The sequence below is a fragment of the Dioscorea cayenensis genome, unplaced genomic scaffold (genome assembly GCF_009730915.1).
Source record: "Dioscorea cayenensis subsp. rotundata cultivar TDr96_F1 unplaced genomic scaffold, TDr96_F1_v2_PseudoChromosome.rev07_lg8_w22 25.fasta BLBR01001401.1, whole genome shotgun sequence".
Taxonomy (NCBI): Eukaryota; Viridiplantae; Streptophyta; class Magnoliopsida; order Dioscoreales; family Dioscoreaceae; genus Dioscorea; species Dioscorea cayenensis.
Window position 1 is genome coordinate 28,117 of NW_024087792.1, and position 22,125 is coordinate 50,241.

The 22,125-nt window shown below is 41.1% G+C and overlaps 1 protein-coding gene across 1 annotated transcript in view; it reads left to right on the forward strand.

The window, feature by feature from the left end:
• LOC120256338 (pullulanase 1, chloroplastic) overlaps positions 1-22,125 on the forward strand; it is a 55,289-nt gene that overhangs the window by 27,884 nt on the left and 5,280 nt on the right. Inside the window, 3 exon segments of the mRNA XM_039264036.1 lie at positions 17,543-17,611; positions 17,913-17,969; positions 18,514-18,588. Of these exon segments, the coding sequence (XP_039119970.1) occupies positions 17,543-17,611; positions 17,913-17,969; positions 18,514-18,588 (201 nt within the window).

Consider the following 22,125-nt stretch of genomic DNA (forward strand, 5'->3'; position numbering starts at 1 on the left):
GAGCAGACGGATCTCTGATTTGATTTGGGTCAAAGACTCGCCGGTCGAGTCTACAGACACTAGCTGTCTAGCCTGATTAGGAAGTTCAGTTCTCAATTAGGCAGGTCCTTCGAGACAGTAGCTTTCCGGTTTCCGGAACTTTTATCGAAGAGATAGTTTGACCAAGTTTTCGTGGATTACTCGTTAAGTAGTTCGCGAGATGTTTCGGGTTAGTCAGGGTCGCAATCGCTGTCACGACTTCAAGGTCGGTTTGATTTCGTACGACCTTTCTCGAACAATTGAATAAAACAACGCGCAATAGGTCGTTTACCGCTCGAGTCGATGCTACGGTCTCGCGAGAGCTTGTTTTGATGAAATCGTAGGATTTAACAAATGCCACCGGAAGTGCTGTTCTAGGTTCAACGGCCTTCAGGGCTCTTCTGAGTTCTTCACTCATAAAGAGGTGTTCCCTTTCAACCTTTCGCAAGAGATCGCCTTTCCTACCCGAGCTTCAAGCGATAGATCTACAGCCAGCGCATCGGCCTGCTGCTCGATTTCCTTCGTATCGTTTCGCAATCCTCAACACGAGGTCCCCGAACCTCTTTCGTAAGGGGCGGTTTTCAACCACCCTTTTGGTCGATTGACACCGCCTTCGGAGTTCAGCTTCTCGCTTTCGATCACTGGATTTCCTCCTTGCTGGAATCAAGTGTTTTAAAGAAACACGAGACAAAAGTTTCTACTGACTTATTGCATAGCACAAAGATTGTTGAAGTCGCTTGGTGAGTAGTCTGCTAACAACAGTAGGGCAAGGTGAGACTTTCGTTCAAGATTTTATCAAGATAATCTTTCAAAGTTTTCTCCAAATCTATAGACCGACTCATGATCGATTAAACACCATAATTTCATAAAACATAAACAAGTATTAGAGGTTCGTGAGAACCGGTTAATCTTTATCACAGGAATTATAGTCGGCCTCGATATTTATACCTAAAGGACAGTAGAGTTTTTCAACTTTTACCGAGTTTCTAAACACTCACCTCGGGTTTTCCACCCTTAACGGCCTCGCAAGGCGGGGATATAGAGCTGCTGCCTTTGCAAGGCGTTTTCGAACTCAGGTAGTATCAAACAAACACCCATTAAGCATAAATATTTTAAACTTGAAACTAATCTTCCTTATAATAAAAATTCCAATACTTATTGATGTTTTTAGCAATTAAAGTAGTAAAAATCAACCCGGATCATGTGCTTAAGATTAAAGAAAAACGATGAAAATAAGATCAAGATACCCTTTTACTGCATTCTCCACGAGGCGACTTAGCCACTTTCATATTACCATGTACCAAGAAATAACCAAGGCTCGATACCAAGAAAGCAAGCGGGACGATCTTGTCTTGAGTATTACACTCTTTTAAGACAAAATTTCTTGTGTTTATTTTGAAGACTAGATCCCGTGAAGGTCCTCTCGATGATCTCGCGAACTACATATGGTTAAACAAGCGGGATGGGATCTTGTCTTGAGTATTACACTCTTTAAGACAAAATTTCTTGTGTTTATTTAAGAAGAAGTAGATCTCGTGAGGTTCTCCCCGATGATCCTCGAACTTACATATACATGCCGCTTATATAGCCTTAAGAAAGGAAAGAGAATGATCGAGCCGGGTACTCATTGGGCCCCATCGATCACTCAATGATTCTTTTCACTTCGCTTAGAGCTTGCTGAAAACAGTGACTGGGACACTTGGCATCCACTAACTTACTAAAGGACGGCTCCCCGAGGCTCAATCCTTTCTAAACAAACACACTTACTAGGATGTCGACAACTCAAGAACCGACATAAAGATAACTCTCGCTGACGAGAGACATCATCAATCCGCTAGACAAACAAAACACAACTTGAAAACACAAACGAAAGAAACACGATCCTTAGCTTTTGCTCATGGAGGAGCACGCTCTCCGTAATCCTTTGACGAGAGAAGTTATCTTGGCAATAGCTTCATGCTGAGGCTTTTTCATTACTTGCTGCAGAGCCTCCTCAGTTTGCTTTAACAGCTCATTCCTAGCTTGCCAATGAGCAGGATTTTTAATAATTGAACATACCAACCTTGATAACGCATCTGCAAGAACATTATTCTTGCCATCAATATGCTCAATTGTTACAGGAATACCCAATCCTGTTAAGAAATCATTGAATGCGATCCAACGAACCCTTGATGGTTTGTTGCAGGAGCTTTTGTTATAGAACGCCATAATTGCATGACAATCGGTTCTAATCAGCAACTCCTTCTTGTCTAAGTAATGAATTTTGAATTTATCCATGCAATTCATTACCGCGTGGATCTCAGCATCAATTGTTGATTTTGGGATGTCAAATTTTCCACTGGCATAGGCACAAATCTTTTCTGTTGATTTGGGATCATTTCTTCTGGGCCTCCATTTACAAACCCCTCCCCAGCCTTCCATGCAACCGTCTACTTCCAAAATTATGAAAGCATCTTCTGGGGGTATTTCAAGATCTGGCAGATTGTGAATTTGCCTTTTGATTTTCCTGATTAGGTCCCAATCTTGGTCATTCATTCTTCTTTCACCAGTTGGGCTTATCTTTGAGTATAATGGCCCCAATGTTTTTCCTAGATTTGGAATGTAACTTCGTGCATAGTTGAGAATACCAAGCCATGACCTAAGTCCCTTGGTAGTTTTTAATTCTTCATCCTTGAAGTCAGCGATCTTCTTAATGATATGCTCTTGAAGTTTAATTCTGCTGTTTCCAATAGTAGCCCCCAAGAATTCCACAGTAGGGGTACCAATCTTCATTTTTGTTGGGCTTAGAACCAGCCCATGTTCTTTGCAGATTGATAACATTCTCAACAAATGTTCAGCATGTTCTTCAGGTGTTCTGGAAAACACAAGAATGTCATCAATATATACGGCAATAAAATCCTCCGTACCTCTAAAGCAATTGTCCATCTTCCTTTGGAATACGGAAGGGGCATTCTTCAAACCGAACGGCATTACAAGCCATTCGTAGAGACCTCCAGGGACACAGAAAGCTGTCCACTGTATTGAGTCAGGATGCATAGCCACTTGGTGGAAACCACTCTTCAGATCAAACTTAGAGTAGATCTTGCTGTTTCCTACCTTCTTTTAAAATGGTATTAATACCGGAAGGCTCGTATTGGTCCTTCTCGGTATTATCATTCAACCTTTTTATAGTTGAATACCATTCTCTTTACCCCTTCTTCTCCTTTCCCCGGCCGGGTCAACAGTTGTCCCCGAGTAGACTCATGAACGCCGGTGGGTTCCTGCGGTCGACTTGTGCTAGGCCGAATCACCCTTCGCCTCAACAGTGCATCCACACGCTTCTTGAACGTAGCTCCATCATGGTGTTACATGCTTGAGAGGCTTATCTTGGATAGTCAAGTTTGGGTTGATGATCTCCAGCCTGCACTGGACCTTGTTTTTGGCCCAAAACTTCATTGGATTCTCCCCAACGATATCCCGCGATTTTTAAGTTTAATAATTAGTTCCTCATACCTTGCCTCGAAGCCTTCGACCGACGGACATATATCGTCAGACGTGTTTGCATGCTAACATATTCTTCTTCTTCCATTTCTAGCTCCTCCAGAGCCAGGATCTTCGGGACTTCAGTCATTGTCTTTACAGTTGTGATATTCCTGTAGAATGTCACATCATTTCCTTCGATGCGAACTCCTCCATTCATTGATCGTATGAAATTACAACCAATGACCAGTTGTTCTCCACCTCCAAGCCTTAGTGGAAAGGCAAATGTGTAGGGAATTCTGAAAACATGGCCTTCAATCCTCATCATCCCATATTTGAGCTTCTGCTTAGCCACCATTATGGAATTGGCTCCAGTAAACTTCACTTTGAAGGTGTTATCTTCCATCATCTCCTTTGGGAGTCCTTCACTGTTGATGCAACATGTTGTCATGACTCGTGTCGAGGATAGCTGCCCACCCTTTAGTGGTGCAAGATCCCGGAATTTCTAGCTCCACTCATCAAATCAGAGCCCATTTCTTCGGTCTCGAACAGGTATTGAGGCTGTAACCTGTTTGTCATTACCTTCACAGATGAGGACATTAATGTCATGTTCCTCAATGTAAGACTGGAGATCTAACACCTCCTTGCTTTTCTTCTCTAACTCCTTCTTCTGATCTTCATTTTCAAGAGTTAGACGATCATTTTCTAGCTTTAGTGCTAGAATCTCCTTCTTCGAACGTTCTTCTTCAACAGCTCGCTATCTTCTCCGCAACTATTTGATTTTCTGAGGAGATTTTCAATGCTTCCATTTCATTTTTCAGCCTTGAGATTTCTTCTTCACAGCTCATGATATAGTTCCTCTGTTCAGCCTAGCAGTGCTTTGTAGGTCGATAGACTTTGTCGCACCTCCTGGCCGTCTGGCAGATGGAACTCTCGTACTCTACATAACGGTCGAACACATGCCACATGTCGTAATATTACATTTACTGACATTTTCATGCTCCACCTTGCATTACCTCCCCTGCTTGCGTAACCTCGCAGTGCGGAAGTGTTCTCACCATAGAGCACCCAGACATGTGTACAGCCGTGCTCCTTCTGTGTGACTTTAACAGAGACCTTGGTTCCTCCTCCTCCAAGGTAGTAGTGAGTAATTGTGCCTTCTTCCTTCAAGAAATAAAGAGATTGAGTGGTACCTATTCCTCCTCGTATGAATAAAAGTGTCGATCCGGGTCAATACTCATTTTCTCCTTCTGTAAACATGAGTAAATTGCATGCCACTGCTCTTCCCCTTCATGCACAGAGACAATATCATAGTCTTCCGGAATGGACAACCCTTCAAAGATGGCGACACGTTTGATGTCGCGACGATCATTGGGACATTCCCGAGCATAGTGTCCTCCTTCTCTTCCACAGAGAAAGCATTTGCAACGCTTTTCTCTTGTCGTGCTTACGCTTCTCAACGCCGACATGTGATGGTGTGGTTTTTCCCTTTATACGCCTTTGACTTTCAGACACCATACTTCTTTTCGCATCCTCCATAGTAGCCGATCGATCTGCTACAAAATCACGGGTTCTTCATGATCGCATAAAGGCCGCATTTTTGCATTCTTCCTCTAGGAACTTATAGATAAACATTATTCTGGGGTGTACACCAATAGTGTTCCCGGAATATTGTTCTTCAAACTTCGTCTTGATACGCTTCCCTAAGTCACCTGGTAGCTTCATCCAAATTTTATCAGATAGTTCACCGAGATGAAGAGTTCTACCTGCTTTTGCCGGCCAACCCTCATATCTCATTTAAGAAAGGAACGAGGTCCTTGACATCACTAAGCAAATGATGCTACCAAGATCCGTGTACTGCTGTTTCTGCCAGTGAGCCCCCGATGGGTCTTCAAGAGTAAAGATGGGATGCGAATATGGGACAAGATGTTCCGTGTTCCTTCCTCCCATCACCGAAGTAAGTGGGGCAAGTGTATCATATTCAAAGCAGGGAAAGCCGTCCTCCACCGAATCCGTAGTTAATTTTTCAGCTCTCCCGAGAAGGTTCTCTATGAATCTCAGCCTTCCCTTTCCGGTGATGAATGATTGTCATGGAGACAACGTTTTTGTGATACTCTCCCACCTGGAGAATACTTCATCGAATTTGCCCAATTCGAGTGGTATGTAGAACATGGCACCCGTGGTTTTCATGTCAGTGCAGTACGGAAGAGACCAATCGCTTGAGTAGTCTCTGCTCTAAAGTGAACTCCCCAGCAGTACCCTCCGTGAATAGCCTCAAGAAGGTCGCCTCGATGATAGCTCGTGAGAAGGTCGCCTCGAGCTCGTAGAAGCTCCTCGCCCGTAAAACCCTTGTCGGTGGGTATGTGGAGGATCTCATCAGGGTATCTTCTCGCGGCCTATATTCGAATAGCAGCGGAAGCAATAGTTGCTTCAAGTTTTTGTAATCGAGGGATAATCAAGATCGAAACCGCCTATCAAGTGTCGCTGCGATCACATCTCTTCACCTTCTTCTGGATAGTCATCATAAACTGGTGCATTATCCGGAACTGATGCATCATCCAGATTGTAGAGATAGGAAATATACTCCATCTCATCATCAAAAGAATTGTAAAAAGAATTTAGTGTATAAATAGTAGGATCATCAAAATAAGGGTCATCCTCAAAGAGTACCCTTGCTTGATCAGAAAGAGGGGATGATGGAGAACCTCCATCAGTTGTTTCTTCACCGGGCCGACAAGACTAGTCATTTCCCAAAGGCTCGCTCCTCAAGAGTCAACAGAAGCTCGAGCTTCGAACAAAGCGGTGTAGTGACTGGTCATAGGATCGCTGAGCAATGAATTCTGCTGACATGCACTCGGAATTCCAAGAGGGTTTAGCAAACGAATAGTTTTCAATTCTCCAAACAGAATCGGATCAATTACACCCGCATTAAGAATCAACCCTTTTCTTAAAGCCACTCCAGATTTGATGAATAAATGCGCATAAAAGCCATTAGGTACTTGCAAGGAAATACCTGTTGGGAGTAACTTCGGTCGTCTCCGGCAAAGATTTCACAGCCTTCCACGAATTGCTATATCATAGCCTACTGCACCATGTGACATTCTTTCGCAGGATCGCATCTTCATTTATCAGCCTGACCACAAGATTTGGAGTAGATAAATAGGCAATTATGTGTCTTTCGTCATCGCCTATCTCTTGATCATCATTGTTGTAGGAGACTTCAGGTAGTTGTGGTACTGGTTTGTACCGGGAAAATCGGATTGAAATACTCCCATCAGCCAACTCCCTCTCCTCAGCAAAAGATGGTTGTGTTGGCACAACCAAATTAGAGGGCTTGATATTCCAAAGAGTTCCTTGGAATTCTTCAAAGCGAAATAGGTCGCCTTTGATCGTCATTGTATCTATGTGTTACGAAAATAGCTGTGATACCCGAAATAGAGAAAGCAAAGCCAACATTGAGGTATTTGATAGCCCCGCCCACTAAACCTCGTGATCGCTAGCATTAGCTTCCGAATTTTGATAATCATCATATCCTTCGTAAGGACAGTAGATTTGAATATTGTTGCAGAAATCAAAGCCTTTTTAATAAGGTCACGCTATGTATACCATTCCGACTTCCCGAGTCAAATCAACCTCCATTTTTGCAATCATGGATCTTCTTCCCTTCCATGAACAGTCTCGAAAGACAATCATGGCAAGAGTTCCTCGCTCAAATTTCATGCAAGATTTTAGACACGCATTCGCACTCGCATCCAATGCGTATGAAACCGCACGCCCGATCTCATGAGGCGTGGCAGTACGACTCGGGCCCTCGACGTAATGCCGAGTCATATTGCTTGTCTGACAACTAGGTCCGATTCTTCGACCAACGATACATAAACTTTGTGATTAATGTTGTCGGTTTCTGAACGACAAAGCACTTTCACCGGTGATAAGAGATGCTCTCTGCACGGATGAGAGTCAGCAGAGTCTTTTTTCTCGATCAACCCACGCGCTCCAACAGAGGTTGATGGTAGGTATTTTCCAAAAAGAAAGAGTCTTCACAAGCTTTCTTTATACGCGCTGACCATGTCAGTAACGCCTGCCAAGCACCAAGGCTGTAGTCTCGACTTGATCTTCAAAGACTGCCGTGAGTCAAGCTACGCCAGCTGATGTCCCTGGGCCTCCATTAGGATAGTTTTTCAAGTTCTTCTTTATAAATTAGAGCAGGGTCCTTCCAGACAAGTAGCTTTCCTGGTTTCTCAGGAACTTTATCAGCAAGAGATAGTTTACCAAGTTTTGTGATTACCGGTTGTAGTTCGGCGATGTTTCGTTAGTCGGGTCGCTAATCGCTTGTTGATTTCAAGGTCGGTTTTGATTTCAGTGACCTTCAACAATTGATAAACAACCGCAGTAATAGTGTGTTTGTGGTTGTGTGGGTTGGGGTTGTTTTGGATAAAGAAGAACTTGAAAATCATCCTAACGAAAGAGTTCCCTGACATACCGGGTAGCTTCAACCCAAGCATTTGAAGATCAAGTCGTAGATCACCGCTGGTGCACAAGGCGTTATAACATGAGTCAAGCAAACAAGAAAAGTCGCTGAAGACTCTTTGGGAAAATACCATCAACTCATACTGAGCAAAGCAGTTGATCCGTAAAAGACTCTGCAACTCTCATCCATGCAGAGAGCATCTCTTGTACCAGCTGAAGTGCTTTATCATTCAAGACCCGACAACATTAATCACAAAGTTTATATGCATTGGTCTGAAGAATCGGACCTAGTTGTCAACAAACAATATGACTCGACATTCATCAGGCCCGAGTCATATGCCACACTCATGAGATCAGGCATGCAGTTCATACACATTGGACTGATGCAGGTACGTATACAAATCTTGCATAGAGCTGAAGCAGGAACTCTTGCCATGATTGTCTTTCGAGACTGTTCATGGAAGGGAAGAAGATCCATGATTGCAAAAATGGAGGTTGATTTGACTCGAGGAAGTCAAATGGTATACATAGCGCCCAACCTTATTAAAAGGCTTTCAGATTTCTACAACAATATTCAAATCTCTGTCCTTACCAAAGGATATGATGATTATCAAAATTCTGAAGCTAATCTGCTGATCACAAAAGGTTTAGTGGGCAGGCTATCAAATACCTCCAATGTTGGCTTTGCTTACTCTATTTCAGGTATCACCGACTATTTCGTAACACATGGAGTACAAGCAATCAAAGGGCAACCTATTTCCACTGAAGAATTCCAAGGAACTCTTTGGAATATCAAGCCCTCTAATTTGGTTGTGCCAACACAACCATCTTTTGCTGAGGAGAGGGAGTTGGCTGATGGGAGTATTTCAATCCGATTTTCCCGGTACAAACCAGTACCACAACTACCTGAAGTCTCCTACAACAATGATGATCAAGAGATAGGCGATGACGAAAGACACATAATTGCCTATTTATCTACTCCAAATCTTGTGGTCAGGCTGATAAATGAAGATGCAATCCTACCACAAAGAATGTCACATGGTGCAGTAGGCTATGATATAGCAATTACTGAAGCTGCTGAAATACTGCCAGGACAACAGAAGTTACTCCCAACAGGTATTTCCTTGCAAGTACCTAATGGCTTTTATGCGCATTTATTCATCAAATCTGGAGTGGCTTTAAGAAAAGGGTTGATTCTTAATGCGGGTGTAATTGATCCCGATTACACTGGAGAATTGAAGCTGTTGCTGCTAAACCCTACTGGAATTCCAGTGCATGTTCAAGCAGGGGAATTCATTGCTCAAGCAGTCCTGCAAGCCATCACTACACCGCCTGTTCAAGAAGCTCAAGCTTTACAACTGACTCTTCGAGGAGCCAGAGCCTTTGGGGAAATGACTAGTACTGTCACAGCCCCGACTGAAGAAACAACTGATGGAGGTTCTCCATCATCCCCTCTTTCTGATCAAGCAAGGGTACTCTTTGAGGATGACCCTTATTTTGATGATCCTACTATTTATACACTAAATTCTTTTTACAATTCTTTTGATGATGAGATGGAGTATATTTCCTATCTCTACAATCTGGATGATGCATCAGTTCCGGATAATGCACCAGTTTATGATGACTATCCAGAAGAAGGTGAAGAAGATGTATTCAATCTGGCAACACTTGATAGCGGTTTCGATCTTGATTATCCTACATTACAAAAACTTGAAGCAACTATTGCTTCCACTGCTATTTCTGAATATAGGCCGCCAGAAGATACCACAATGAATCCTCCCACATACCCACCAGCAAGGGTTTCTGGGCAGGCTTCTACAAGCTCCGGGCAACCTTCTACGAGCTATACATCAGAGCAACCTTCTTCGAGCTATTCACAGAGGGTACCTGCGGGAGTTCACTTTAGAGCAAGAGACTACTCAAGCAATTGGTCTCTTCCATCTGCACAACAAAACACGGGTGCCATGTTCTACTTACCATTGGAATTGGTAAAATTTGATGAAGTATTTTCCCGGTGGGAAAGTATCACAAAGAACGTTGTCTCGCAACAATCATTCATCACCGGAAAAGAGAAGGCTGAATTCATAGAGAACCTTCTCGGAGAAACTGAAAAATTAACCTGGATTCAGTGGAGGACAGCTTTCCCTGCTGAATATGATACACTGCTTGCTTCAGCTGATGGGAGGGAAGGAACACAGAACATCTTGTCCCATATTCGCACCATCTTTACTCTTGAAGACCCATACAGGGGCTCCACAAAGGCGCAAGAGCAAGCATACCTGGATCTTGAGCGCATCAGCTGCCGTGATGTCAAGGACCTCATTCCTTTCTTAAATGAATATATGAGGTTGGCAGCAAAAACAGGTAGACTCTTCATCTCAACTGAACTATCTGATAAAATTTGGATGAAGCTACCAGGTGACTTAGGGAAGCGTATCAAGACGAAGTTTGAAGAACAATATTCCGGGAACACTATTGGTGTACACCCCAGAATAATGTTTATCTATAAGTTCCTAGAGGAAGAATGCAAAAATGCGGCCTTTATGCGATCTATGAAGAACCTTCAATTTTGTAGCAAGATCCCAATCCCCGGCTACTATGGAGGATCTGAAAAGAAGTATGGTGTACGAAAGTCCAAGACGTATAAAGGAAAACCACACCAATCACATGTCCGCATTGAGAAACGTAAGCACCTGACAAGAGAAAAGCGTTGCAAATGCTTTCTCTGTGGAAGAGAAGGACACTATGCTCGGGAATGTCCCAATGATCGTCGCGACATCAAACGTGTCGCCATCTTTGAAGGGTTGTCCATTCCGGAAGACTATGATATTGTCTCTGTGCATGAAGGGGAAGAACAGAGTGACGCAATTTACTCTGTTTCTGAAGGAGAAAATGAAAGTATTGACCCAGAGGTCAACACTTTTATTTCGCACGGGGAAGGAGGAATAGGTACCACTCAATCTCTTTATTTCTTGAAGGAAGAAGGCACAATTACTCACTACTACCTTGGAGGAGGAGGAACCAAGGTCTCTGTTAAAGTCACACAGAAGGAGCACGACTGTACACATGACTGGGTGCTCTATGGTGAGAACACTTCACACTGCAGGTTCTGCAAACGGGAGGTAATGCAAAGGTGGAACGCAAAATGTCATAAATGTAATATTACAACATGTGGCATGTGTTCTGACCATTATGTAGGTCTGAGAGTTCCATGCAAACGACCGGAGGTGCAGCAAGTCTATCAACCTACAAACCTGCTAGCTGAACAGAGGAACTATATCATGAGCTGTGAAGAAGAAATCTCAAGGCTGAAAAATGAAATGGAAGCATTGAAAATCTCCTCAGAAAATCAAATAGTTGCGGAGAAGATAGCAAGAGCTGTTGAAGAAGAACGTTCGAAGAAGGAGATTCTAGCACTAAAGCTAGAAAATGATCGTCTAACTCTTGAAAATGAAGATCAGAAGAAGGAGTTAGAGAAGAAAAGCAAGGAGGTGTTAGATCTCCAGTCTTACATTGAGGAACATGACATTAATGTCCTCATCTGTGAAGGTAATGACAAACAGGTTACAGCCTCAATACCTGTTCGAGACCGAAGAAATGGGCTCTACAATTTGATAGTGGAGCTAGAAATTCCAGGATGCGCACCACTAAAGGTGAACGCTATCCTCGACACAGGTGCAACAACATGTTGCATCAACAGTGAAGGACTCCCAAAGGAGATGATGGAAGATAACACCTTCAAAGTGAAGTTTACTGGAGCCAATTCCATAATGGTGGCTAAGCAGAAGCTCAAATATGGGATGATGAGGATTGAAGGCCATGTTTTCAGAATTCCCTACACATTTGCCTTTCCACTAAGGCTTGGAGGTGGAGAACAACTGGTCATTGGTTGTAATTTCATACGATCAATGAATGGAGGAGTTCGCATCGAAGGAAATGATGTGACATTCTACAGGAATATCACAACTGTAAAGACAATGACTGAAGTCCCGAAGATCCTGGCTCTGGAGGAGCTAGAAATGGAAGAAGAAGAATATATTGCTTTGCAAAGCACGTACAGCAATATATGTCCCGTGGTCCAAGAAGGCTTCAAGGCAAGGTATGAGGAACTAATTATTAAACTTAAAAATGCAGGATACATTGGGGAGAATCCAATGAAGTTTTGGGCCAAAAACAAGGTCCAGTGCAAGCTGGAGATCATCAACCCAAACTTGACTATCCAAGATAAGCCTCTCAAACATGTAACACCCGCAATGGAGGCTACATTCAAGAAGCATGTGGATGCACTATTGGAGCTGAAGGTGATTCGGCCTAGCACAAGTCAACACAGAACCACAGCGTTCATAGTCTACTCAGGGACAACTGTTGACCCAGCCACAGGAAAGGAGAAGAAGGGTAAAGAGAGAATGGTATTCAACTATAAAAGGTTGAATGATAATACCGAGAAGGACCAATACAGCCTTCCAGGTATTAATACCATTTTAAAGAAGGTAGGAAACAGCAAGATCTACTCTAAGTTTGATCTGAAGAGTGGTTTCCACCAAGTGGCTATGCATCCTGACTCAATACAGTGGACAGCTTTCTGTGTCCCTGGAGGTCTCTACGAATGGCTTGTAATGCCGTTCGGTTTGAAGAATGCCCCTTCCGTATTCCAAAGGAAGATGGACAATTGCTTTAGAGGTACGGAGGATTTTATTGCCGTATATATTGATGACATTCTTGTGTTTTCCAGAACACCTGAAGAACATGCTCAACATTTGTCGAGAATGTTATCAATCAAGAAGAACATGGGCTGGTTCTAAGCCCAACAAAAATGAAGATTGGTACCCCTCACCGTGGAATTCTTGGGGCTACTATCGAAACAGCAGTAATTAAACTTCAAGAGCATATCATTAAGAAGATCGCTGACTTCAAGGATGAAGAATTAAAAACTACCAAGGGACTTAGGTCATGGCTTGGTATTCTCAACTATGCACGAAGTTACATTCCAAATCTAGGAAAAACATTGGGGCCATTATACTCAAAGATAAGCCCAACTCAGAAAGAAGAAACGAATGACCAAGATTGGGACCTAATCAGGAAAATCAAAAGGCAAATTCACAATCTGCCAGATCTTGAAATACCCCCAGAAGATGCTTTCATAATTTTGGAAGTAGACGGTTGCATGGAAGGCTCGGGAGGGGTTTGTAAACTGAGGCCCGTAAGAAATGATCCCAAATCAACAGAAAAGATTTAGTGCTTACGCCATGGAAAAATTTTGACATCCCAAAATCAACAATTGATGCCGAGATCCACGCTGTAATGAATCGCATGGATAAATTCAAAATTCATTACTTAGACAAGAAGGAGTTGCTGATTAGAACCGATTGTCATGCAATTATGGCGTTCTATAACAAAAGCTCCTGCAACAAACCATCAAGGGTTCGTTGGATCGCATTCAATGATTTCTTAACAGGATTGGGTATTCCCGTAACAATCGAGCATAATACTGGCAAGAATAATGTTCTTGCAGATGCGTTATCAAGGTTGGTATGTTCAATTATTAAAAATCCTGCTCATTGGCAAGCTAGGAATGAGCTGTTAAAGCAAACTGAGGAGGCTCTGCAGCAAGTAATGAAAAAGCCCTCAGCATGAAGCTATTGCCAAGATAGCTTCTCTCGTCAAAAGGATTCTGGAGAACGTGCCCTCCACCGACAAAAGCTAAGGATGTGTTTCTTTCATTTGTGTTTTCAAGTCAGGTTTGTTTGTTCTCGCTGGATCGATGAGTCAGCTCTCATCAACGGTTATCTTTCAGATCGGATCGCCGAGCTGTCGCGATCCCAGTAAGTGTGTTTGCTTTGTAGAAGGGATCGAGCCTCGGGGAGCCGTCCTTTAGTAAGTTAGTGGATGCCAAGTGTCCGGCATCTGAGTCTTGCTTAAGCTTTAAGCAAAGAAAAGAGAATTATTGAGTGACGATGGGGCCCATTGAGCACCCGACTCAATTATTTCTCTTCCTTTCTTTCAGCTATATAAGCATATGTATATGTAAGTTGCAGATCATCGAGAGAACCTCTGAGATCTACTTCTTCTTAAATAAACACAAGAAATTTTGTCTTAAAGAGTGTAATACTCAAGACAAGATCCCATCCCGCTTGTTTATCGCCCATCGGGCCTCGATTATTGAACGCCCAAGTCGATCGTAAAACCGCTCAGCCCGCTCGCTGGTAAACACAATTATATCTCGCAGGGCATCTCGGATTTCAATCCAAAGAACTTATCACAGAAGATGTTCTTTTATAATGTAATCGATGATGTATCTCCATCGCGTCTCACGTCCCAAGTAATCGGAAAGAGCTTATTGTCGTCAAAGAGATCGGCAGATTAATCGCAAATACGTAGAACCGATCCGTGATAAAAAGGTGGTATACTCAGATATTATATTACGCAACCCGTAACGATTCAAGCTACAAAGAATACCGACAAAATGAAAATACAGCTCATGTGATCTGCACTCAAGAACGCCAAGTTCGAGTTCATGTACAACCCTCTGCTCCACTCGCCCAAGCCCAAGATAGCAATACTAGTCATTCATCCGTTGTTCTCGCTGAGAACGGACAAGAGAATCGAGAACTACTTACAGAGGAACAGTAAATACGGGTGTATTCTATCTGCAACTACGTAATCCTCTCAGTATTTTCGTGGTCAAAGATCACACTGGATGTACTCATGCAACAACAATCGACGTAATCACAATGTAGATTAGATTCAACTACAATCTTCGAGAACTCTACGATAAATAAACGATGGTTATACTTTCAGATATGGACAACATTACGTCCCACGCATGCAGAATTTCCTACATGTATTTAGATGTAATGTAATGAATTTCCTTAATAGTTTTCGAGTTATATCTATTAATTCTCAGAATCGTAGTCACATATACTTCGCTAGGGTCGTCTCGAAAAGGCATATTATTTCTGTAGAAAACTCGGCCCAAGTTCAGTTCTACTTGTATTAATAAAAGCATTGTTTGTTTGGTTACTATTGTCCACCTGTAATTTATTTATCATAATGGAATGGATACATATAATAAGGCATAAAACATATTAATTATTTTTAGGGAATTAGATGCACTCTGCAAATACATTAAAATACGTAAAATACAACCATAATAATAATCATAATCCGTTCTAACCGGATGGATCAGAGGTACCCAAACCGTCTGGATCATCTGCTTTCATTTTTTTATTAATGGCATCACCTTCAATAAACAGATTTGCATATGATACATCTTCATCATCCTCGTCTCGCACTCGGGTTACCGTAACATACTGGAAAATGATTCTTCATGTTTCGGAGTGCGCTGACAAAGTTAATGAGTGGTTGGGGATGCTTCCCGATTGTTGGGCTATACATACGCCGTGGGATGCATTTAATGATCTCCGCAGGACCGTATTCCGTAAAACAAATAATATACTGCCATGATATCTTGTTTTCTCCATCTTCTATAACAAGCTATAAGTGTAAGGTCGATATATAGCTGCTAATATGTAATGGATTAACTTGATGTTCTTGTAACGGAAATATCCTTCTGGTCAAAATGTAAACAGCAAAAGTCATGTAGTGTCAAGGTAATTATATACCTACTTTCAGACATCCAAACTGCCGAATGCTCTCTCTCTCGCTAGTACATATAATGATAATATATTATTATTATATTAGGTGGTGGGACCCACTAGTTTGAATTCTCCCAGATAATTCTCAAGAAGAAATCGAGGTAATTTTTTAATAATTTAAATTTGAAATATTTTCGAGAAAGATTCTCGCGGTAACTTTTAATTCAAACCCGACTAATATAGCGACGCCACGTGGCAAGCATCGGAGGGGCCATCCGCAGCTATCCTCGCCGCTTTTCCGTAGGGAATAGTGTTGTGGGTCCTACCACATGCTTCTCTATATGTATTTAGTTTTTAAGCTTACGATTAAAGAATTAATGTGTCTGTTACTTAAGTATAAATTAACTATGTTTATGTAAATAATGCCTATTAGTATTATTAAATTTGAATTACTTTTAGTAGTATAGGATAGTATGTACTAATAGTTATTAGGTATAGCCTGGTTGCTTTGAAACCACGCAATTAACGATGATGTATAATACATGTATAAAATTACTAACCAACAGTTATTATTTGATGAAAGAGATGGTTATCCCTAACATGTATATGTATTACAGAATGCACAACCATATACTCGGCTTTTCGCAGACAATACATTATATATGAAGAACAAATACCCATCCGTATAAACGCATCTACGGTAGGCGCCAATACCTCGTGGTCTCCTCGATCGATCATCCCAAAGAAACCATTTGTTCGATCGAAGATCAAGTATATTACAGAACCTATTAAGTCCAGTTCAAATCTTGTTAAACCCGGTAATAGGTCAGTGAACTATCTCAGCCTACCATCCTTTGGTGTGAAAGATGACGAGCGAGACAAACCATTCATAATATTGAGATCTTTGTATTTAACTCGAACCGTTAAAGTTATGAAATCGCTGTAACCGAATATGATGGTTGTTGATGATAGAGCAACATACTCACCGCAGTGCGTTGTTGGTGTATTTGTAGTTAAAGACGTGAGACCACGAGGAACCACACTCACCAAAATTTGAGGAGATATTTAATATTAGTGATAACTCAGCGCTGATGCATTGATAAGGACATCTCAGACGCTCAAGATACTCGCTTATATGTAAGAAGAAAATTATAATTAATCAATCAGGTGCCACGTATATTGAAGACATACGACGGTATATTAAACTGTCCACTCGGTATCCGGTATGGTCAGTGTTCCGTGATGAGCCAGAAATGAAGAGTGGATAGATAAAGAATACACCCGAAAGAAATGCATTACTTCTGTATTGTACTTGGGAAAGTGAAGGAACTATCTCTGTATAGATAGGTATTAATACAAGGATTGGTTATGTGTAATTATGTATCCGATCATAATGAAATAAGCACCGAGTTAAATATTTCTATTACTTATGCATTCGGATAAATATAAACAAATGCTAATAGAAATACATGAATAAAATATAGATTAATACATACTAATAACAATATGTACACATACCAATTCAACAAAGCATAAAATACCAGGAAATAATTACAACATCCCGTAAATAACATTTGTAATCTACTCATCATATTCATGAATGGCCGCGCAGCGGCATACATTTTATATTGGTTTGTTTGGTGAAGTAACAATCAAATTCTCCTGTAACTTCTGTATTGTCTCTGAAATTGATTTTCCAATAAAGTAATCCCAACTGGGCCGGTTCCATACTTATGTTCATCTAGCTGCATGCTTGTTAGAACCTCTTAGCAAGATCAAGAGGCATTTTCTGCTTTGGAAAAAATACAAAAAGATACCTAAAAGAATAGCATTCTTTTCATTGCTCAAGTAGATGGTCATATACTTCACTGATCTTTCTTTCTGATATACTTATTTTGCTATCGATTTTCTTATGCTAAGCATTTTTTTCCTTAGTCTTAGCTTGCTTTTTTTATAGCCTGGAAAAACTCAATATTCCAATAATGTTGCTATTTCAACAGTTAAAAGGGTGTGAAGTTCTTACTTATTCTGGGGTGCCAGTAGCATATGCTCTATCGCCAACTGAAACTGTGAGTTATAAATTCGTTTATTTAATTCCTGCTTATATTTATATATCTCACACTTCACTTTCACAGAAGATAATGGTGTTTATAACTTTATATTTGTAGGTAGGCTTTCTTCCATTTCTATTTATGGATATCAATCTACTTTGTTTTCTCCTGGTTTTGCTTGTTTTATGGTTTTCTTGTATTGAATTTTTATCTTCTACTTTTGATGGACACGTTGTACAACTGTCATTTATATTGTGATTTTTTTCTTCCTTTTTTTCTGTTATGTCTAATTTATAACAACTTCTGTGTTTCTTTTCAGGTAAATTATGTGTCTGCTCATGATAATGAGACTTTGTTTGATATAGTTAGCTTGAAGGTGTGGTGCTTCTTTCACTTGGAAATGACTTCCCTTTACATTATTCCAATTATCAGATGCCATGGATAATGCAACTTGCAACAAGTAAATGATAGGATAAAGTAAAAAAAAAAATCACAAACAATTTGATCTTTAGACACTGATTGCTGATTTTTACTCAACCCCTTAATTGCAAAATTTATAATAATCTGATATTGATACAGATTGATGAATGCTTGAAAGAGAAACCTATGATTGCCTGTAGAGGTTGCTTTGTGTCATTCACCTCGACAGATTTCTATGGACATACTTTGTGTTAAGCATTTTCCGAAAGTTCAAAGATTTTTCCCTTTCCTCAGCACACCTTTGTAGTTTATAATCATGAACAAATTTCTCACCTCAATTGAGAAAATCTCATTGTCTTTACCATTTCAAATCAATTGAACTGCATTACAATTTTATAGTTTCATGTGGTCACACATGAGTATACTTTGCCCACTTTTTTGTTCTAATATTTTGTACTACCAGCTTATGCTAAACTTGTCCATTGGTCTTATACATGCAGACCCCAATGGAGATCTCTGTAGATGACAGATGCAGAATAAATCATTTGGCTACAAGTATTGTAGCACTTTCACAGGTTATTATTTTTCCCCTTTCTTACTTGCATATTTACCTAGGACTAGTATTATAATGTTAATAATATGGAGATATTTACCTGATATTGCTTGCATGTTTTTCTCTAATTTAATATAAAAGGTTAGTATGTTGTTAATGGATATTTTGATAACACTTATCATTACGTTCCCTTTAATAGAATATGGAATCCACTATCTAGTTTTGAGAGCTCTTTTTGAATATACCATCAATGAATTCCTAGTTTCAATTCCTTTGGTTGATATTATGGTTGATTTACATCTAATGTACTGAGAGGTAGGTTGTGATTTTCTTTTTTTTCTTGAAAAGAGAAAAGGTATAATGCCCAAATTGGTCCCTCTACTTTTCTCTCTCTTCCCTTTTGGTCCCTCTACTCAGAAATGCTCCCAAGTAGTCCTCTACTTTTCCTAGTTGTGGCTCTCTAGACGTTATTTTGGTAGTGTTCGACAATGGTTATCACTCTAGTAATGAAATTTGACTTTATAATAGATTCATTTAATGGCATTAAGGAAAACAGCTTTGATTTGGGTGCTCTATATCATTCTAAATTATAGTCTAATTTTTGTGGCATGCACATTATTGTTTTTAATTTAGTTCATTCTCATTGATAAATTTTTGGGCTTATATAGAGCCTTACGCTTCACTCTTATAAAAAGCAACCCTGGACTATTCATAGTTACCTATTTGCCCATAGGCCCCTGAAAAACCTGAAAATATATAAACACATAATAAATCTCAACACTCCCCCTCAAGATGGGCGAAAGATATCCACTAAGCCCATCTTGTCACATCCTCTAGCCAAGTCTGACGAATTGAGCCCTTTTGTTAGACAATCTGCTGCCTGGTCTTTGGTTGAAACATGGCCTAGCTCCAGTAGTCCACTATTTAACTTCTCTTCGATGAAGAACCTATCGATCTCGATATGCTTGGTCCTATCATGTTATACTGGGTTGTTGGCAATATTTATGGTTGACTTGTTGTCACACCACAACTTTATTCTGACTCCTTGATCCAGCTTCAACTCCACCAACATACCTTTTAGCCATAACAACTCTGCAACTCCCAAAGCCATAGCTCTGTACTCTGCTTCCGCTGTCAATCTTGCCACCAAAGGCTGCTTCTTACTCTTCTAAGAGACCAAGTTGCCTCCAACAAAGATGCAGTAACCCGAGGTGGATCTCCTATCATCGGAACATCTAGCCCAATCAGAGTCACAGTAGCCCTCAATGCTCACATGACCATTCTTCTTGAATATCAGCACCTTTCCAGTGGCACTTTTCAAATACCTAAGGATCTGGTACACTGCATCCATATGACCCTTCTTCGGGTCATGCATGTAACGACTCACCACGCTTACTGCATAAGAGATATCAAGACGCGTGTGACTCAGATAGATCAACTTGCCTACCAATCTCTGGTATCTCTCGCGATCAACTGGTTCTCCGACCTCTACGCTCAGCTTGAATCTTTGGTCGATCGGTGTAACTGCAGGTTTTACACCCAAACATACCTATCTCCGTGAGAAGATCAATTGCATACTTCCTTTGAGAGAGAACCATTTCCTCCGCTCCTCGAGCTATCTCAATCCCAAGGAAATATCGAAGCAAACCAAGATCCTTCACCTTAAATTCTTTGCCTAGTCTCACCTTGAGTTTGGTAATCTCCTTCTCATCATCCCCTGTGATGATCATGTCATCCACATATACTGTAAGTATAATAACGCAACCCTTATTTTCGTCGAAAAGAACACGGTGGTCGGTGCCCGATTTGTCGGGTATCTCATACCCTATCATAGTTCTCCTCGAACTCGCTGAACCAAGCTCGAGGGGACTGCTTTTAGGCCATAAAAGAGATTTCTTCAACATCGCGACCTTGCCCACTGTCTGGTCTGTGCCAAATCTTGGTGGTATATCCATGTACACCTCCTCCACTAAATCCCCATGAAGAAATGCATTCTTCACATCTAGCTGGTGTAGCTTCCACCCATCATTCACTGCTAGCAAGGCGAACGTCCGGACGGTGCTCATCTTCGCTACAGGTGCAAAGGTTTCATCATAGTCGATGCCATAGGTCTGGCTGTACTCTTTTGCCACTAAGCGTGCCTTGTAGTGCTCAACCTGTCCGTCTGGATTCTGCTTTACAGTAAAGACCCACTTGCATCCAATTGCCCTTTTCTCGGATGGTAGTGATAGTAACTTCCATGTGCGATTTTTGTCAAGAGCCCTTAGTTCTTTCTGCATAGCTGCCTTCCACTTTGGGTCTTCCTTTGCTACCTACCAACACTTGGGTATAAAGACAATATCCAAAGATGAATGCTTCATATGTGGATGATAGATTAGAGTATTGAACAGACTGACCAATATTATATGGAAACCCAAAACGATTAAAAGGATTCCCCGCATTGCTGCGAGAAGTCCTCCTTAATGTCACGGGAGAAAAAGAGAGAGGAATTATATCACCTAGGTTTCTGGTGGATGATGTAGGTGTCTCAGGAGTTGGAGAAGGCCGAGACAAGGAACTTGGCACGAGTGGTATTGTAGGCATAGGTACATTCACCTTTCTCCTCCTTTGGTACACTCTCAGCTCCCCATAAGCCTGTTTTTCTCTTCTTTCTTCTCCTGCCACCTCTATTTCAGCCTCTTCTTCCAGCTCATCCTCAGTCGATTCTTCCCTCAAAACAAAATCCGATCCTATCTCTAACTGAATCAGCTTTTCTCCCTAACTTTTCTTCCCCTCTCGCCCTATTTCTCCACTATCTGGCGAGTCACCAAAGGGTGAGGTTACCCTCAAGAGGTAGTATGGCTTAGACTCACGAAAAGTCACATCCATATTTACAAATGATTGCCTTTCTCCTGGGCTCCAACACACATACCCTTTTTGAGTGGCTGAGTAGCCTACGAAAACACATTTGATTGCTCTAGGATCTAACTTCCCCAATGTTGGTCTGTTGTTTCTCACAAAACACACACATCCAAACACTTTCAAGGGAAGAACTCCTTCATTATCACCCTTCAACATCTCACAGGGAGACTTCCAATCCAATATTCTCGAGAGCATCCTGTTGATCAGCTGTCAAGACCGCTTGCCCCATAGATAATTTGCGACATTCATTGATATCATCATACACTGGGCTATCTCTAGAAGGTGTCTGTTCTTCCGTTCTGCTACCCCATTTTGTGCGGTGTATATAGACAAGTAGTTTGATAATGTATCCCCTGTGTAGACAAGTACTCCCCAAATGCCTTGTTAGTGTACTCTGTCCCATTATCAGATCTCAATACCTTAACTAAGGCGCCATATTGAGTTTGTATTGCCTTGTGAAAGTCTTTGAAACAAGCAAGTACATCATTCTTAGTTTTCATCAAATATAACCAAGTAACACGAGAAAAACAATCAATAAAAGTTACAAAATATCTATAACCATTGATTGTATTTGCCGGACAAGGCCCCCACATATCAGAGTGAATAAGATAAAAAACCCCAGAACTCTTATTCCCAGAGCTATGATAAGAGCTTCTGG